At 36.3% G+C, this 20,970-nt stretch overlaps 1 protein-coding gene across 11 annotated transcripts in view; it reads right to left on the bottom strand.

The window, feature by feature from the left end:
• TRMT11 (tRNA methyltransferase 11 homolog) overlaps positions 1-20,970 on the bottom strand; it is a 94,717-nt gene that overhangs the window by 69,634 nt on the left and 4,113 nt on the right. For 5 of the 11 annotated variants that reach the window (XR_011497656.1, XM_070496214.1, XM_014858304.3 and 2 more), the window contains exons 2-7: positions 17,568-17,633; positions 15,670-15,743; positions 10,451-10,532; positions 10,270-10,362; positions 9,898-10,032; positions 9,002-9,158 (exon numbers count right to left, since the gene is read on the bottom strand). Coding sequence is in view for 10 of the 11 variants with exons in the window: in XM_070496214.1 (XP_070352315.1) it covers positions 9,002-9,158; positions 9,898-10,032; positions 10,270-10,362; positions 10,451-10,532; positions 15,670-15,743; positions 17,568-17,633 (607 nt within the window). In the remaining variant the exon portion in view is untranslated. Of the gene's footprint in view, positions 1-9,001; positions 9,159-9,897; positions 10,033-10,269; positions 10,363-10,450; positions 10,533-15,669; positions 15,744-17,199; positions 17,313-17,567; positions 17,634-20,970 lie in introns of those variants that run through there. The other 6 variants (XM_070496220.1, XM_070496218.1, XM_070496222.1 and 3 more) reach the window with 4 other exon arrangements.

The raw sequence follows: 20,970 nt of genomic DNA, 5'->3' as shown, positions 1-20,970 counted from the left end.
AATGTATATTTAGTGATTTTCACCTTATTTTCAGAGGTCTATACAAACCATCTTCCTCCTTTCTTAAAAATGAGGATACAAGGCTGCTATAAGCAAACAGCTGGTAATAAATTCTGATAATTGGGCTCAACTGCCACTGAAGTCACAGTTTCAAACAACTAAAGAGGGCACAATTGATATATAAGACATTAATCTTTGCAATTAAAATATTAGGAAGAAGAATAGTTACTTCTATAAGAGTGAAGCAATTATCTCTTAAACCGTAAATATGAATTTATGAATAACTATTATCAAACATACACAAAAATAATTAATACAATGACTTCTGTTTACTTAGTGCTGTGATCAAAGTGAAAACAAATGTCTCAAAACCATCTGATTGGATTAAGTAATTTGGTAGGTGGGACGAGCTCACACATGGAGAAAAATCTAATAAAGATTAAAACATTAATGAAATTCCTTTAAAATAAAAGGTGACAATATTTTTAAATCATTTAAGAAAAAATTTACAAAGTTAAATAATTTAATAATTGTACTTTTCATTCACCTCCACTTTTTGTAAATCATCCAAATTAACATGCTCTCAATGCTTGGGCAAGTCTTAATAGCTATACTGTAGAAAGGGCTGTCAGTCAGAGTGAAATCAGTAAGTATTCTTCGATTATGCACAAACTCACACAGGGGAAAATAGCTAGGGTTCTTTCCCTTATATTCTTTTAAAATGTAATCTCCTAAATTAAGATGGGTAGTGCCTCCAGAGGGTCAAGATCTATAAATTAATGGTGTTCCTTCCATAGCCATTTAAAACATAGTTTGGTAACATGTACTTAAAAATACTTTGCTCATGAAAAATACTGTAACTACTTTCTACTGGAGTCCATGAAGAGGAGAAATGGAGGACCAAAGAACAGCAGAAACCAAAACCTAGGTTCCTTTACACTACCTAAAAAAGCACCTGTGCGAGAGGTACGGTGAGGAGGACCACACAATTCTTACTCTGTAAATGGACCAGTCCATCTTCAGGAAAGGTACTATATGTGATGATTTGGAATACTCATAAAATCACTTCACCCAAATTATGAGGAATTACTACAATTCTGCCAATTAAGGCAGATACTCACCTAGAAGAACTAGTTGTCAAGGGAAACAGAAAAGCTTTCCTGTGCTTCCTTAAACAGAACCTTATCCATTTGGTTAGAGTGAGTTTTGAGAAGACCCAATTTAGAGTACACTGCTGGAAGGAGATGAATAATCTGTTAGACTGCATCTGTTAGTTAACTCAGTGCCCTTAAGCTTTTCAACTTTTAAGTAAAATCATTATAAATTAGCTTCTCTGAACTAGTCACTGGGTAATCACTGTTAATCATCTAGTTGTTTTTTCAATTAAATTGAAAATTCTTTTTGCCTTTAGTTATACCTCAGTTGCAGTTTCTTTGGAAGCTTTCTGGTGGAAGAAGGGGTGATAAAAAAAACAAGGGATAAAGTGTTGAGGGGGCAGGTGAGGAGACTCACTCAACGTCTTATTATGCTATCAAGTGTAAGAATACCACGTATGTGATCTAGACTAGCAATTCAGTGTTCTAAATTCTCATTACTTAAATGGTAACCACTTTAAGGTTAGGGTAATATCTTACAGGTGAAAGGATATAATAAATGGAATTTATTTAGGATATAGAAACTAATTTATGACTTTCATCTTTAGAGAGTTAAGTAGAAAGCTTTACAAAATTATGGAAATAAGAACTGGGCTTTGGTTTTGCTGAAAGAAAAGGAGAAAAGGAGGAAAAATGGTGATACTACTACATCTATTTTATCCTTTTTAAAAAAGAACTCAAATAAATTAAACTAGCAGCCTGAGCAAAAGGGTATTGCCAGGAAATGGAAATTCTACCAGACAAACTATGAGACTCAGGAAAAGGGGACCACAAATAGCCATGGACAAAATGGGAAGCAGAGATTACTATATAGACCTACAGAGATCCACTCTCTCTCTCCTAACTTCTCTTTTCCTCTTCAGTCTCCTCCCAGAACTAGGACAGCTGGTTTCCCAAAACCTGGCTCCTGTGTCTATCATTCTGCAATGATAAAATTTCAAAAGGAGCCACATTCCTCTCCTTACACCCAGGAGCTATGTGAAGGTAGGAGAGGCCAAGGAGCGTACAATAGCCTCCTGGGTGCACTCTCAAGTACGAAAGGAGCTGACTCACTTGAGAGAGGGGAAGGGGAAAAGGAATCAGAGCTATGGCTGCAGAGCTCCATCAAAAAATCATATCACAGCCAACTACAGCCATTGGCAGACACTGGGACAAATTATTTTTCACTATAAACAAAGAATCAGAAGTTTACAATTTTAACCCTCAAATTCCTTGCCTGCTGCCATAATTTGTCAACAGTTGCAAATTAAGAATATCTTGGAATACAGCCAAAGAAGGGACTAGAAAATGAGTTTATGGCAAGATTGTTCACCATCACCATTCAAAATTAGCTATATCTAACATCTTTCATCACCAAAAAAGCATCTAAGTTCTTAACAAAATAATAATTCAAAAATAATGACAATCCATACAGTTCACTGAATAGCTACTAATGCGTCAGCTAACTTGCTGAGAATTTCATATCCATGTATTACCTCACTTAATCCACACAATATATTACTTACTACCACTTTACAAATGATGGGACTGAGGCTTAGACAAGTTAAGAATCTTGCCCAAAGTCACACAGTAACTGATAGAGTAAGGATTGAAAACTCACTCTATTTGCTCTGTGATAGTCTCTACAATACCACTCCTTTGGGGTCAGCAGCAATTGAAATAAGTATACGTTAGCTTACCAATTAGATAAACATATTCAACAAATTGAATTAAATTAAGTAAGTAAAGCTGCACACTCAGTTAATAAGAGTTATAGACCATCCACAAGTCTTGTATCATATCGCAGGCAGGCCTGTGCCATCGTAAGTGTTCAACATATTCACGCCGATCACTCTGAGTGATGCTCAATCAGAGCGGCAGTTCAGACACTTCCTCACTACTGAGAGCTGACCCATGATATGTATCCTCTCCCTTGGGAAAACGGAGATACACAACTTTGAAAAAACAAACCTTACTAAAGTGAAAAACAACATATTTGCTAAAATGGAAAGAAAAGTGTGTTTCTGCAGCTCATAATGTCATCCTAGATAATGCAGCAGACTGTCTAAACGAAAAAGGAAAGGTGTTAAGGCAAGAGAAGATTTTCTCTCTCCTTCCAGTTTCCCAGAAGTTCGTCTATACCCTTGAGATAGTCACAGGTCACCAACAGTCAGTAAGTAAAGCATTGGGGAAACTAATACATATCAGTTTTGTAATCTTTAAAATTGAAACTTTAACACTTGAATTAAAAAAATACAAAAAAAGAAACAGAAGGAAAAAATATCATAAAATACTTTGTGAAAAACTATGGCCATGGAGGAGGGCACAGGGCTACTCATTTCTCCAATCCTTCAGAAGGTACTACCCATCAACCAGACAAAAGGACCAAGAAAGAGGATAAACTGTGCTTAAGAACTGTGTCAATTCAGAATTGTTGGCTATTATCAGTTTCAAAACAAAAGCACCAAAAACTAGGTACAGTCCTAAAGTTACGTTTATACAAACTCAAATTACAAAATTTTAGCAGCATTTCTGCAGAGATCTACCTCTTGCAATTTTCTATTAACTGTCTTAAATATTGCAATTAATTTTCCATTAACTATCTTATACAAACTGCCCAATGACTAAGATATGCTAACCACTTTAAGGAGCTGCCCTAAAGCAAATCAGGGGCAGGTCTCCCCTCTCCTCACCACACTAGAGGTAGTCAATACCTTGATGGCTGTGGAAGTTAGCATTTCACAATATACCCAGCCTCATCTACATCGAGGGAAGGAAATTTTCCCCATAGTTCTAGGAACTCTGTTTTTAAACTTTACGGTATGGTCTACATGTATGCGTGCATATTAAGCATTACGTACATGAATATAACTCAAAGAATTCCTCTCACTTCACAGAAAGAGTTTTTAGAAGTCCAAGAACAAGATTAAGGATTAATAAAGAGTTTAGCATTTAGAAAAAGATAAATTGGACCCATTCCTCACAAAATACAAGAAAATAAACTCCAAATGGACCAGAGGTCTAAAAGGAAAAATTAAAATTAAGAGAGTACTAGAAGAAAACATAGCTGAATTCCTCTATAATTTGGATGTAGGGAAAACTTGTGTGTGGCAAAAAGCAATTACATGCAGAGTCAAAAGATAAATGGCAAACTGAGAGAAAATATTTTATATATATTATTTTATATTTATATATATATAAAAACATTTTAAAATGGGGGGTTAATGTCTCTAACATACAAAGAACTTTTAAAAATAAGGAGGAACAAAAAGACTACAGAAAAATGAGCAAAAGACATGAAAGACAATTCCAAAAAAGTTATAAAAATGGCCCTTAAATATAAAATGTCATTAGACTTCATTCATAATAGGAAAAATAAAAATTAACACTTCATTGAGATAACATTTTCACCCAAGAGACTGGCAAAATTTCAAAAGCTTAACAATTTACCCTGATGGAGCAGCTGTGAGGGAAAAGGAACTCATCTATTGCTTGCAAGAATGCAAAATGGCATAATGGAGAGGAATTTGAAAACATTTAACAAAACTACATATGCATACACTCTTCAACCCAGAAATCCCACTTACAAGAATTTACCCCAGAGCTATATCTCCAACATTATGAAAGCATGTATGCACAAGATTATTCACTGCAAGAATTATTTGTAACTGCAAAATATTGAAAACTACCCGGTCCAAGTAGGAGATTGTTTGAAAAAATTTCAGTCCCTACGCCCGTGGAGTATAACTATAAAAAAAGAATGAAGACAACCTCTATGAACTAACAGGAAATGATATCTAGGAAATATTGTTAAGCGAAAAAAGCAAAGTTAAAAACAACATATAGGGGCTGGCCCGTGGTGCAGCGGTTAAGTTCGCATGTTCCACTTCTCAGGGGCCTGGGGTTCGCCTGTTCAGATCCTGGGTGTGGACATGGCACCACTTGGCAAGCCATGCTGTGGTAGGCATCCCACAGATGAACTGGAGGAAGATGGGCACGGATGTTAGCTCAGGGCCAGGCTTCCTCAGCAAAAACAGGACTGGCAGTAGTTAGCTCACGGCTAATCTTCCTCCAAAAAAAAAAAAAAACCATATATAGTATGCTATCTTTTGTGTAAGAAAGAAGTGGAAATAAGAAAATGTACATATATCTGCTTATCTTAAAAAAAAAACAGGAAGAATGAACTAGAAAACAAAGAAGTTGGTCACCTACAGGATAAGGAAGCAGGATGGGAGTGATATGAAAGGAAGTGACATTTCTCTGAATCTACCTTCTTGTGTAGTTGTGACTTTTGGAAGCAAATTAATCTTCTACATATTTAAAAATAAAAGTAAGGGGCCAGCCTAGTGGCATAATGGTTAAGTTTGTGCACTCTGCTTCCATGGCCCAGGGTTCACAGGTTTGGATCCTGGGCGCAGACGGAGCATCACCCATCAAGCCACACTGTGGCAGCATCCCACATAAAATAGAGGAAGACTGGCACAGGTGTTAGCTCAGTGACAATCTTCCTCAAGCAAAAAGAAGAAGACTGGCAACAATGTTAGCTCAGGGCCAATCTTCTCACAAAAATAAATAAATAAATAAAGGTAAACCAACAAGGATGAGGGGGAGTAAAAATCTAAAACTGAGGGCAAACTGGAAAAAGTGAACTTAACTGAATTTTAAATGAAGGGGGAAAAGAAGAAAGCACAATATTTGACTTTATTGCCCCTTAGGCAGAGTAGGGAACTAAAAACATATCCTGAAAACATATCTTTTAATAGGATTTTTTTTTTAGTGGTATAGGCAAAGCAATTTTGAAATTATTCTAAATTTATTATAGGAATGAGCAAAAGAGTAAATGTGTGTTGATGCTGATAGGAACCAGGGTTCTAACAGTGGAAGGAAGTACATGTAAATATGGAAGGGGGTAGGCAAGAAAGAAATTTGTGGGGATAGACTGGAATTTGTAGTATATGTGAAAATCTCACAATTTCTAAAATATGTCAACATGCACAGATAGTATATGTGTAGGAACATGTGTCTGTGTATTTGCACAGGCATTTACAGGCACATTGTGTACACACACACATATTTCCCAGCTTATCGGCTAAAGGGTCTAGAAATGAAGATACCAGCATCCAGATCTTGGTCTCTAACATCATTCCCCGAAAAAAGAAACAAGGGTTCCCTGGAGAAATGATTCACTCCAGGGTTTGGCAGGTAGAAGACGAGCCAGGGAGTGCTCAAAAAAACAAAAGAAGATAGGAACATGTCACAAAGACAGATCCAATGTGAAAGGGCTCTCACTAGGTAAATCTAGGAGAACTTGAGGAACAAAATAATTAAGAAAAGTAATGAATTATAGACCATTGGGGGGGAAACGGGGGAATTTACTAATTCATATTAATAATAGATAAATACACAGGAAAGAAGAAAAGGCCCCTCCTTAGAACAGACTGAGTATCAACTGGTAAATGCGGCGCGAGTGCTGGAGTTGAAAAATCATCCCCTTGTAAGCATCAAAGTCAAGACTACTTCAGGCAAGAATCATCAATGGACGCTAAACCTGACAACCTGACAGGACTGAGGGGGGATTTAGATATGAAAAAGAATATTTATATGGTCTTAATGTGTCTCCCCACAGACTGCCTGTTAACTGCAAAGGAAAAAAAGTAGTACAGTTACGTGTCACTTAACGATGAGGGTATGTTCTGAGAAATGTCTCATTAGGCAATTTCGTCATTGTGCGAACACCATAGAGTATACTTAGGCAAACCTAGATGGCATAACCTACTACACACCTAGGCTATACGGTACTAATCTTACAGGATCATCATCATATATGCAGTCCGTCATTGACCGAACGTCATTATGCAGCACATGACTGTAATCACACTGGGGAAAAAAAACCGAACACTGTCTGACCCAGCTGATCAAAATTAACATTATCAACAAGGGGCAGATAGACATCATCTGGATGCCCTGAGAAGGACACAAAATCACTGATGTAGAAGTCCAGCCAGGAACCTGAATCCAACCATGAGAAAACATCAAACGACCCAAAATGAGGAACACTATGGATAAAAAATAAAGGGTAGAGGGACAGTACTGTTTGCAAGTGCCAATTTCACAAAAGAAAGGATTTGGATATGTTCCATATCAAAGGGATCAAAGAAATGTTGACAACAAAATACAATACTTGATGGCAGACTGGAAAGAAAAAAAGATGGTATAAAGGACATTAGTGGGTCAATTAACAAAAATGAAATATAAACATTAACGTATTGTGTTAATAGTACATGTACGAACATTGAAAACTATACCGTGGTTATGTAAGAGAATATCCTTATTAAGAAACATATACTGAAGCACTTGAGGGGTAAAGGGACGTGATGAATGCAACTTATTTTCAAATGGTGCAGAAAAAAAATGTTATGTACATAAACAAAGAAAAAACAAATGATAAAGTAAATGAGGCTAAATGTTAACAACAGTTTAATCTGGGTCAAGGATATGTAGGTGTTCTTTGTTCTATTTTTATTCTCATAACTTTTCTATAAATTTGGCATTATTTCCAGTAAAAGTTCAAGAAGTAGAAGGAAGCACTAAGGATAATGAGGTTAGGGAAGAAAGGAATAAGTAGTATGCAGGGGGCGGAATATATGGAGACAATGATGGACTGGGAGCAGAGAGACTCGCTAGTGGATTAATTCAACAACACACACAGAAAATCATTCCTTCAGAGATGATTTTCCACAGAAATCTCTCGACTTTAATACTATTTCTTCCTAGTCACATGTGGTCATATTCCTCAAGTTGGTTTATGCGGTACTAGCTGGCTGGCAGATCCTAATGCAGAGAGAGGCAGCTCTAGGACAGTAGTGCAGAGCAGAAATTCTGGAGTTAGACTGCTTGAGTGTGAATCTCGTGAAATTTACACACTGTATAACCCTGGCCAAATCACTTCACCTCTCTCTGTGCCATCATGTCCTCAGGAAGATTTTTTAAAGTTTCTCCATGTCAGTTGTAAGAATTAAATCAGATAGTAACGTTAGATTGCAGAGCGTAGTACCTGACACGTTCACTATTCAACCAGTGTTAGCTATTGCAGCATCTCTGCTTAGGGAGTTTCTGAGGGGGAAAGATGGCTACAGGGTGAAACTCTAAACACAGCCTAATTTGTTCCCACACAATCTGAATCACAATGAATTTAGCCAGACAAACCTAAACATGAGTACTCCCTAGGTATGGGCAAGATCGAGCAAAAATGGGTTGAAGCAGGAAAATGTCCGTGCAGAGTCAGATGAAATAACCTTGGAATTTGAGAACTTCTACACAAAGTTAATGACAAGGACATCCAATCAAGTATGTATAGAACCCAGGTTGTGGCCTCAGAAGCCAGGCTCTAGCCCAGTAATACTCAGTCACTTTCCTTATTTTCATACATATAAACCTCCACAAACCAAATCAAAGATAAGGCACATTAACCATTCTCCTCCATGTAAGTATATGGTTATCAATTTTAAAAGATGGATACTTTTTTTTTTATCTTATCACTCAAGTCTTTCTTCCCCTCAAGAGTTTTCCTATTTAAGTAACATACGTAGCTTTACATTTCGACAACGTATGCTGTTGCAATGTATGGTATACTCCTCCCTAGTGGTTTACTTGGGGGAAAACCCCCACAAAATTCTATCAGCATCATCTTTGAAGTCACAAAAGTGTTAAATATTGGCTATTACACAAACGTGGTTGTCTCTTAGCCACTATCTAATGATAATTAAAAGACTACTCTATCCATTTAATCTCTTAGCATTATTACTACGACTTTGACTAATAAAAACAAGGAATGTCTCTACACTAGCTTAACCATTAAATAAAAATACCTGTTCCAACAAATGGATCAAAGACAATATCATTTTCTTTCACTTTTCCATGGTTGGCCATGATAAATGATAAACCAGCATCCATGCTTGTATTTCCAATAAAATGTCTCTTTTTGATACTGTATGACTCGATAAGCTCCCTCTGTCCATCTGCAATCTAGATCAGAGATAATTTTCAAATTAGTATAACTGTACAGAAGAGATTCAAGATAATCACTCACAGTGAAACCACAGTATTTTGATGATAACTTCTTTCCACTTACTTCTGCCCTAAATTTTAAAAATGTGATTAAGGTAGTTACAGAGAAATATCTTTTATTTCTTAGTGTGTCCCATTTAGTTTGACTTTTCAAATCAAATTTGGATTGAAGTTGATTGCAATTAACACAGAGGTTGGTGGTGAGGAAGCTTTACCCACTTCTTTTTTCTCCTAAACAGCAATATTCTCGAACATAAGCCACAGCTTCCACTCGCACACTTACAGCCTCAGGGAAGCAGGCAGAACTGTCCTGCAGTATTTCATGTCTGTTCAGAATGGAAACCTAGACTGAAGAGCTCCCCAAATGAGACCCCTCAGCTATCACAGCATGCTGCCTTTTCTCTGCTTTATTAAAAAGCAGTTCAGACTTTCTGACAAGTCCTGTGTTCATGCTTCCAGGTCCACCACCTCCTAGCGAGGCCCTATATCTAACAAATCTCTTGCACTTCACAGGAATCTCTGGAAAAACAAACGGCACAAGACACACAACCACATACTTTTCACTGATTTTAATTCATACAGTAGCTCTGACTCTTCAGCTGCTTTTAAGTTCTACATATAAAGAGTCAAATACAAAGGCATAACATTGAGCTTTTAAAGAAACAAACTGAAATAGGTAAAAAGAATACTTGCTTACCCATCTACCAAAATAAACATTATGTGGATTCTCAGGGATGCAGTTTGGGTCCAAACCATAATCCTCCAAAAGAGAGAATATATGCTGTGGCTTCTTTAAATTCACTTTTCCTTCAAATGGCAGAAACTCAAGTGCCTAAAAAATGAAAGCAATCCTAATGTCTACAAAAATTTAAAAGGAAAAATAGTGCTTATATAAGCATACCTATTTTATAAGTTTGGTAGCAATATTACATAAGACAAAACATGAAAAGTACTTAGCACACAATGTGCTACAAAATAAGCACTCACAGACACTGGGTGTCATTATATATCAAGAGTGGCTGGAGGACACTAATCTCATAGGTTTTTCGGTTTGTGCTAATTCACTTACATCTATTCGTTTGACTTTTTCTTCTTGTGTCAATGTTTTATTAAATGTATGAATCTTTATTTTATACGTTGAATCTGAATGCAGAAATGGAACCTAAAATAAAAGCAAATAAAATCTGTAAGCTTAGAAATTCTACAGTATCTGCAGATATGTCTATATAAAACCACTTTTCACTACGCACCATCTTCTCCACAGGGTAGCTCCTAAGAGAACTATACAGCTCCTCTGAAGATCTTCCATGACCCCACAGTTCAAATATGGACCTAGGAAATAAATGATTGGTACTAACCTCAGTAGAAATTAGTTCATGTAGTAGTAATACGTAACAACTACTTCACTAGTTCCTTATGCTCACTCCACTAAAATAATTGCCTAAGTTTTCTAAGGTATAAATGTGAAATACACAGCCTGGAAACAAATAGAGCATTTGTCACAAGTCCAAATTATGCATAGGAGTTGAACTTTATACAGAAAGAGAAATTTAACATAAATGAAGATTTTTCCAAGTTTTCATCATAATATTTTTATACTAGAATACAAATGATGCAGTAAAATCACTTGTTATTTTAGTGAAATGAGTGAAAAGCTGCAGGAAATCCAATTTTTCCCAGTGTCCTCTCCATAAAACAAAAAGGAAAATGACCAGATAAAAATGTTACTATTAATATCTAGAAATTACTTAGTAACATTTAGGAACTATTAGTTACTTTTATTACTTAGAAAAACAAAATTCTTACTATAAAAAAATATTATCAGGGCTGGTGGCACAGCAGTTAAGTTCACACGTTTCAGCAGCCCGGGGTTTGCCGGTTCAGATCCCGGGCGCAGACATGGCACCACTTGGCAAGCCATGCTGTGGTAGGCATCCCACATATAAAGTAGAGGAAGATGGATGTGGATGTTAGCGCAGGGCCAGTCTTCCTCAGCAAAAAAAGAGGAGGACTGGCAGCAGATGTTAGCTCAGGGGTAAAAAAAAAAATCAAGTTTCCATCAATTTCAAGGAACATTTAAACAATTACAACCAAAAATTCATTACAATCAATTAAACAGTTTTTAGAATTAGGGATAATGGAACTTGGTCTATACATTAGCATAGTGTTACACATCTAAATTCAAACTACTTTATAATTGTAATCAATGTTGCCATTAGGATTGAGAACATTATCCTTTGAAAACAAATTCCTCCTTGACCCTTTCTTTAAATTTATAGAAAGAGGGCCTCTACAGCAATTTTCCTCTGACTTAACTATCACTTAAGCAGTGACCTCAGCTACACAAAACACAGAGAATAAAAAGCAACACAATAAAAAAAATTACTCAAAAATATCCCAAAATTCCATGTATTCACTGTTTTTGTCTTCTTCTTAATGTTTAAAAATTATAAGCTTGGTCAACTCATTCTCTCAACAAACATGTATTAAGGATTACTACATGAGAGGAATTGTTCTAGGTACCACTGGGATACAGCAGAGAATAAAGCTCCATGCCTTCATGAAACTTAAGGGAGAAAAAACTGGGCAAATAAACTGAGAGAAAACATAGGCAACACAATCTATGGAAAGGGAAAACTCTGAAAACCAAAATAATAAAAAGCAGTAAGAGCTAACAGCTAATATAACACAAAGTACAAGGAACTGTCCTAAGGCCATTTAATATTAACCCACTTATTCCTCATAGGAACCCCATGATGGAGCTGCCAGTATCATCATCCATTTAACCAACAAGCAAACTGAGGCACAAAGAGATTAATCTCAGGTCATACAGCAATTGATAAAGCTAGGATTCAACCCCAATCCTTCTGACTCCAAACTCCATACTCTTTACCACTATGATACATTGCTTCTCAGAAAGAAAAATGCAAAAAGACCAGGAATCCCAAGCCATTCAGGAAAGGCACACACAGTTCCACACATCGTAATTATCCCTAATGAACTATTCTACAGTATAACACAGAAATGAATGCTTGTAATGATAACCTAGAATCAATAAAATATGAACACTCCATAGCCTCCTTTCCAGAAAAAATTTACATATTAATACATTTAATATTAAAATGGTCAAAATAAACATTCGACATATAACATAACCTTGAGTTGTAACTGAAACATTAATTTATAGTAACACCTTTTATGATTTAGATTTTCAGCGTAAACAGTTTTCATATATATAATTGTACTATTATGATCCCTGTTTTAGAGATTATAAAGCTTATATGGATTGCCCCATTTCTCATGGGTGCTATACAAGTAAGCGTGAATGTCAACTAATTAATATACGGTTAATAATGATCTAAAATATTTCACTGATTAAAGAAGTAATAATGAAAACTTTCTGACAAAAATCCTTTAAGGGAATATCCTTTGAGGAAAGAAGGGAAATGGAATCGGGAAAGGTGCACAGGGAGCATCAATGGTTTCTGTAAAACATTTTCTTTTTCTCAAAAAAAAAAAACCTGTGGCACAGAACACAATTGAGAGCCCAGAAATAAAACCACACACCTATGGACAGCTGATTTTGACAAAGGAGCCAAGAACATACAATGGAGAAAGGAAAGTCTCTTCAATAAATGGTGTTGGGAAAACTAGACAGCCACATGCAAAAAACGAAAGTAGATCATTATTTTACATCACACACAAAAATTAACTCAAAATGGATTAAAGACTTGAATGTAAGACCTGAAACCACAAAACTCCTAAAAGAACATACAGGCAGTAAGCTCTTTGACATCAGTCTTAGCAGCATCTTTTAGAATACCATGTCTACTCAGGAAAGGGAAACAAAAGAGAAAATAAACAAATAGGACTACATCAGATTAAAAACCTTCTGCAAAGCAAAGGAAACCATCAACAAAATGAAAAGACAACCCACCAACTTGGAGAAAATACTCGCAAATCATATTTCCAACCAGGGGTTAATTTCCAAAATATATAAAGAACTCACACAACTCAGCAACAAAAAAATGAACAACTCAATCAAAAAATGGGCAAAGGATGTGAACAAACATTTTTCCAAAGAACATATACAGATGGCAAACAGACAGATGAAAAGATGCTCAACATCACTATTAGGGAAATGAATCACTATTTAGGGAATTACTAAAACTACAATGAGACATCACCTCACACCAGTCAGAATGGCTATAAAAAACAAAACAAGAAATAACAAGTGTTGGAGAGGCTATAGAGAGAAGGAACCCTCACACACTGCTGGTGGGAATGCAAACCGGTATAGCCACTATAGAAAACATTATGGAGATTTCTCAAAAAACTAAAAATAGAAATACCATATAATCCAACTATTCCATTACTGGGTATTTATCCAAAGAATATGAAATCAACAATTCAAAAAGATTTATGCACCCCTATGTTCATCACAGCATTATTCACAATAGCCAAGACGTGGCAGCAACCCAAGTGTCCATTAACAGATGAATGGATAAAAGAGATGTGGTATATATACACAATGGAATACTACTCACCCATAAAAAAAGAAAAAAGCATGCCATTTGCAACAACATGGATGGACCTTTAGGGCATTATGCTAAGGCAAATAAGTCAGATAGAGAAAGACAAATACTGTATGCTTTCACTCATATGTGGAAGCTAAACAAATACATAGATAAGGAGAACAGATTAGTAGTTACCAGAGGAAAAGGGCAGTGGTGGGAGGGCAAAAAGGGAAAGGGGAACATGTATATGGTGATGGACAAAAACTAGACTAGTGACGGTGAGCATGATACAACCTATGCAGAAACTGAAATAACGTACACCTGAAATTACACAATGCTAAAAGTCAATGCCAACATGACCTCAATAAAAAAATTAAAAATTAAGAAAGAAACACAAAAAATCTATAGCAAATATCTCAAAATGTTGACACCTAACAAGGTAAACATGGTTTGTTTTTCATTGTTTTTGTGGTATGCTCAAAATATTCCATATTAAAAATAAATCAACCAAACAAAATTAACTTTCAATCCCTAGTCTACCACTGAAAAATCTGAGTTTAAGCTAGTTTTGAGTCTATGCTTATTATAGTCTATTTTAATTCTGGAACAAGTAACACTACAATTAGGATTGTGATTTTTATCCTTTGCAAATGAATTCCTCCTTTGCTTTCTGTTAAGTTTACAGAGAGAAGACCTCTACAGTAATACTCCTTTTACCTAGTTAACCCTTAAGGTATAACCTCAGCTCTGCAAAATAGAGAATAAAAAGTGGCCAAGGAAATTATTACATAATATTATACAATCATTACACAATTACTACTTGTACCGCCATTAATAAAATATATGCACCAGAAGATATGAGATTTGAAGAAAGTGTACAAGTTCTTGGTCCTCAAATAGCTATTTTAAACGTAGTAAGACTTAGCGTCAGAAACCAAATACCTCTTAAAGCCATAAATTTTAAAACGCTAATCTAAAGTAATAATTACTCAAAGGATGTGTTTCTAGTTTATGTTTCCATTTTCTAGCCATTTTTATTGAATAAGATAGATCCACTAACAAGCTTCACTTTAGGAAATTAGATTTAGTACTGCGGCTAGTTTTCAATAGCATGAACTTAACTGAAGATGGGGCTGTAGTCTACTCAATACAGCAATTACATATCATGCTATAAACACTACTAATCATGTTAGTAAAACTAGATATATATAAATTCTTATTTGTACTGCATTATTAAATATTATAATTTCTAAGGAAAACATGGTTTTCAGCAATCTGCCAACATGTTAGGGAAAAAAAGCAAGTCAAGGATAAGTTGTTCAATTTTTAAGATGCTAGCTGAAAATACAGTTTAATTTTCAAACCCAAAGATATAAAATTTTCCAATAGTGTGTGTGGGGGGGGGAAGAAAAAAAGAAACAGATGCCAACAATAAAACCTAGAAAACACTCAGGTAGGGTGAACGATAAATGACCTCATTACATTAATCCATACCAATGCACGATAATCAGAATTCCTCTAACAAATAAAACAGCAAAACATAATTCCTGGCAGGCCTCACTTTTTGTCATCTTCCACTTCAATCTGCTCATCCAAGTAAAAACCAATTATAAGAAACACATTTTTAGATTTTCAATACTTTGCTTATAATTAAATGTGGCATTTGTCCTATGTAATAACACAGCATTTTCATCTTACATTCCCTAAAACGGAAGTTTAAAACAATTATTCCAAAACAAGTGTTTCTGCATTTCACCACTGAGACTCTCATCTGGAGTTTCAGCAGACAACTCTTCTCTGTTCTCCCACCGCCATCCAGTGGCAAATGCAGGTAACTGCAAGCAACTCTGAGTTCCCCTCAACCACCACCACCTTCCACTTTCTGCCAGTAGAGCAAAGAGTAGGACAGAGTAGTTATGAGAAGTACAGTGTACATTATAGGTGTCTCTTACTTGGCACACACTGTCCGTTTCATTAAATTTCTGGCAATCTCTTCAGAGGGAATGCTAAGAATCCAAAAAGGAGACTGAAAGAAAGAACAATATACAACTTACTTCTAAGTGGTTTTATGGCCTCACTTGCTCTTATTCAGGAAGTCAATAAGGAGAGATTCCTATTTGTTACTCTCATGTAAGACACCTGCTCTGACTCTAACCAAAATAAAAATTTGCTCGAATAGTAAAAAAGTAAATTATCTTAGTAGGTAACCTGTTAGGATAATATCAATGTCAGAACACTTCTATAAATGACTCTAAATGAAAATATCAGCAAATTTAAGGTTATTTAAACTTAAGGTTAATCTTGTATTTGCTCTCTTATGTAGTCTGACCAAAAGAATGCATATTATAACCCAAAGTACAGTCTCAAATTTTTTATTGTTGCTAATCATTCCTTAAAATAAAGCTATTTTATTTTTAACTTCTAAGTAATGTATTTTTTTGAATGATCCCTCTTTTTCTAGGTAGTTGTAGCCACCTGATGGGAGGAGGCGGGGCTCTTTGAAATAACTATGATGGAAAATCATAGGGTATATTATTAAATTACCACTGATTTCTATTATTTTAGCTAAGGACAAAAGTTCCAGGTGCATCGGGGGGGGGGTTCCCAATGCCCTGTCAACACTCAAGATGAGAGGCACTTTTAAACTCCACCCAGAGAACCCCAGAGCACAGCAAAACGCAGCAGGACCCTGACCTCAGTTCATCACCCTCACCCGACTATATCTAGGCTCCCTCTTCTCCTCCCTCGATAAGTGAAGGTCACTCAGCAGCACAAGTCCAACCCCAGGGACTTTCAACTTAAGTTCTCTCATCTTTTGCAAGAAACCCTCCCTACACACCCAGTCTTTCTTCTTCCAATATTACACTACTCTACGGAAAAATTCAAAATAATACAAACAGGAAAAAAGACGGTCATCTTAGTATTATTTTTATTAGGAAAAGTTTAAAAGCAACCTGAATGAAATGAAATTGTTAGGTAAATTATGGTAGAGCTAATCAATGGAAAATATTTCACAGCTCTGTTAGTGATGAAGGCTATGTAGCAACGTGTACCTAAATTAACACTATGAAGTGGAAAAGAGACTGCAGAAGTTCCTAAGTAGCATTACAACTGAACGAAAAAAGTACATGAAAAAAGACTGGAAGGCAGAATTCCCAAATTATAAGTCATGTCAAGGGGGAAGAACTGTGAATGATTTTTTCTTTTTCTTTTTCTGTTTTCCAAGCTTCTCTAATACACTGATAAACTATCAAATACAAAATAAATTCACAATCTTACACACGCACAATTTCACATTTTAAAATGATTCCCAATATAAGTCTGAAATTCTGCTAAATTCTAAATTTGAATTCTAATCACACATCATCAATATTCTTTTTCAGTGAAGGGACAGATATGAATTATAGTACAATTGTTGAATTAAAAATTAAAAACTAGTAAACTGGGGCCGGCCCCGTGGCCAAGTGGTTAAGTTCGCTCACTCCGCTTTGGCGGTCCAGGGTTTCCCCAGTTCAGATCCTGGGCGCAGACATAACACCACTCGTCAGCCCACGCTGAGGCGGCGTCCCACATGCCACAACTAGAAGGATCCACAACTAAAATATACAAGTATGTACCAGGGGGTTTATAGGGAGAAAAAGAAAAAAAAAATCTTTAAAAACTAGTAAACTAACTGAATACTGGAAATAAACCTAAATTTTTTCCCAAAATATCCTTTTTATTCAATTGCCCCCAGAAATACAAGCAGCCATATAAATATAAATTTAAGATTTGCAGTTCTCCTCAAACCTAAAGTTCTATTTATAAGTATATTACGTATGGTATAATGAAGACTATAAACTCAACTTACCTTTCCATAAGTTCCTTGATTACTGATGAACTGACCTCCAAAAAGTGAAAGCAAAGACTTTATCTCCTATATTGAAAATATTACAGAGGACATACTTTAACACAGGGAACTCAAAGTCTATTAATAGATACAATATAATAAGATTTTAAAAAAACAATGGCCTGATGATCTACCTGAGGCATTTAAATTTCAACACTACACAAATTACAACTCTGGGTTCTGAACAAATTTTACAGTCACAACCATAGTAAGTAATTTCTGAGAAATTTTAGACAACAGGAGAGCTGCCAAAAGACTTGGTTAGAAAATGCCCTGATTCTGAAAAGGAAAAAAACAGATGACAAAAACTACAGATTAGTAAATCTGACAACTGACGAATAAAAATAAAATAATTAAACAGATGATTACAGAATGTTTAGAAGAGAAATAATGATTAACTAGGGAGCATCACTGTGGGTTCATTAAACACAAGCCATATTGAGTTAACCTCTTCTTTCTGGATAAAGTTACAGAACTAGAAAGAGAACACAATAGCTACTTAAACTCATCAGGTATGCAAAGTTGTAACCTATTCAGATAGTATGTATATTCTATGAAGCAATCACTTTGTATGGATGAACATAAGATGACTATACAAATTTTATGATTTGTACTACTAACAAATTTTGTTTCCTCAAATAACATAAAGCAGGTAGAATCCCTCTCCTCTGTGTAGGTCTTAGAGAGGAGGTAACCTAACATATATATATATATATGTATATATATAATAGAGAGAGAAGTGCCCCCGTTGCCAGGTGCCTACAATCCTCTTTCCTCCCAGCTAGGAGAAGGAGCCTTTAACTCCAAGCCCATCATGAGCAACAGCCACCACGAGAGAAAGTATACCCAGACTGCGGACATCCTCCACCTCAGGATCAAAAAGAATGGGAGGTTTGAGCAACTAGTGCCTTTTCTGCTTTCCTTTTGTCTATGTAACAAATCGTTTTGTTTTTAATTCCTGGTATTCGAAGAGGCTAAATTCAGTTGAAGCACATGGACAGACCAAGAATTAGCATGGACTATCAGTAAATCACTGAAAGTAGCCCAAAAGCCATTTTGCAAGATGGCCTTCACAAATTTAACTAGCTGGCCTCACTGGACCTGGCAGGCAGACCACAATTTGATTTTCAGCTCTTCCAAATAGCAGCCGGTGGTTTTATACAGGACATCAGCTCTTTCAGCTCTCAGTTCCCTTGTCTACAAAAAAGGAATCACAGCTATCTCATGAGGTAAGCAGGTATGTAAAAAGGGGAGCACAGAACCCAGGCTGTTAGCAGGGAATCAAGATGACGATGACAACACTGCCCTTGAAGTCCAGCGGCTCAAGAAATCAGGGAAGATAGACAGAGTTTAAATACTGAAAAGAAAAAACAAAGTTATAGGTTAAGTTACTTGGTCTAGAATCATTACTGTTCATTCTCTATTAAAGCATATTGTGAAATCAGCTTTACATTGGAAACATCAAAGTTTGCTGCTCCTGGGATAAACCGTTAAGAATCAGCAACAGGCTAGAACACAAAGGCTCTATGAGTCTAAAGAGAAGTGAAGGCTTATGGGAAGTTGTATGGTATAGAGTTAGCCCCACTACCCAAAACTCACGCAATGACTTAAGACTGAGAGTAAATGCGATAACCTAAGCTCCAAATTTAAAAGCAAAACATTAAACTACTCCATCAATCTACTTTGAAAAAGTAAAACGAAATATTTACTCATCTTATGGTAAATTCACTTCCTAGTTGAGAATCTTTCTACATTAGGAACAAATGAATCTGTATTGGATACAAAACTATGGCACCATCTACAGCACGCCTGATGCATTAATTCACCTGAGCTTTCCAGTTCTTTCAGCCACTCACTTTTTCATCCGTTTAGTTTGCTTCAGAACCAGCAATAAAACCCAGGTGGCTGAACTTTACTTTCAGTACAATAAGGCGGCTGCCAACTAAAATTGGCCCTGATTAACTCTACAGAGGTAAAACCAGACCACACTTACCTTCCTAATCTCTTATTTTAATCATAAAGGCAGCTACTCATTACAACTTTCTGCCTAGCAGTTCTAATACAATAGATGGGTCCAAAAGTGTAGCTGATCCTTTTGATTACCTTTCCCAAAGGGATCCTTTCACTCAAGTCAATATTTATTAAACAACTGATAAGTGCAAGGCACTGAGCTGTGTAAAGAGAAATATATATTTATCCTCAGGGAGCTTAAGGTCCAGTAGAACTAACAAAACACTTAACCTAGTAACTGAAATGTGAGGTGTAAAACAGCGAGTGCTCTTAAAGAAGCAAAAAAGTATTCTAGTAGAGTACAGGGGAGGAAAAGGTTACTTCAGCTGTAGAAGAAAAGTTTCAGCGGAAACTGACTTAAACCCTAAACACAGAATGTGTATAGATGAAAGAGGACTTCCACTTCCAGTACCAGCACACTAGGTAATTCAGATTATGCCTCCTGCTGAGAAGAAGCAGAAAATCCTGACATCTGCTTGAAGACATGGAGAGATCACAAGAATTACCAAACCAATATCCAGGAGAGGACAGAAATCCCAAGGTGGAGCCACTTGCTCCCTGGCACAGTTACCAATTCCAAAAGCAGCGGTGAGGGTGGACAGCCCTTTTGATAGCTCAGTAGAGAGAGGGCGATAAAAAGAGTATAGGACCATCCAAGGGGGGGAAAGGAGGCTTGATACACCACCCAGTTTAGACTGGGAATCCCAAAAAGCAACACACCCTAGGAGTATGTGTATGTGTGACTCAGAACAGAAACAGAACTTAATGCCTGAAAATGAGTTCAAGTGATCCTAGACCGTTAATGCTCCAATGTGCTCCTATCTTCTCAAGAGGATTTACATCATCCTAGGCTTCATATTATGTCTTCAAATAAATTTTCAAGTAATCTGGCACATATTTAAGAAATAACGCAGCACATATATGAAAATGCACCAAGAGAAATAATATGCAAAAGAAACAGACCCACGGGACCTCTTTTATCATATTTAACATAAACTGTGCTTTCTATATGCCTGTATTTTATCATACTTAACATAATTATGCTTTTGATATTGAAAGGGATAAAAGACAATTAAGAATTGGCAGAGGATGAAAAACTATTAAAAAGAAATTGCAGATTTGAAAAGAATCAAGTGAGGGCTGGCCTGGTGGCACAGTGGTTAAGTTCGAGCACTCCACTTTGGTGGCCCAGGGTTCACAGGTTCAAACTCCAAGCATGGACCTAGCTCTGCTTGTCAAGCCACACTGTGGCAGCATCCCACACAAAACAGAGGAAGATTGGTACAGATGTTAGCTCAGGGCCAATCTTCCTCAAGCAAAAAGAGGAAGATTGGCAGCAGATGTTAGCTCAGGG

This window comes from Equus asinus, chromosome 24, assembly GCF_041296235.1.
Source record: "Equus asinus isolate D_3611 breed Donkey chromosome 24, EquAss-T2T_v2, whole genome shotgun sequence".
Taxonomy (NCBI): domain Eukaryota; kingdom Metazoa; phylum Chordata; class Mammalia; order Perissodactyla; family Equidae; genus Equus; species Equus asinus.
This window is presented reverse-complemented; position numbering and strand designations above follow the sequence as displayed.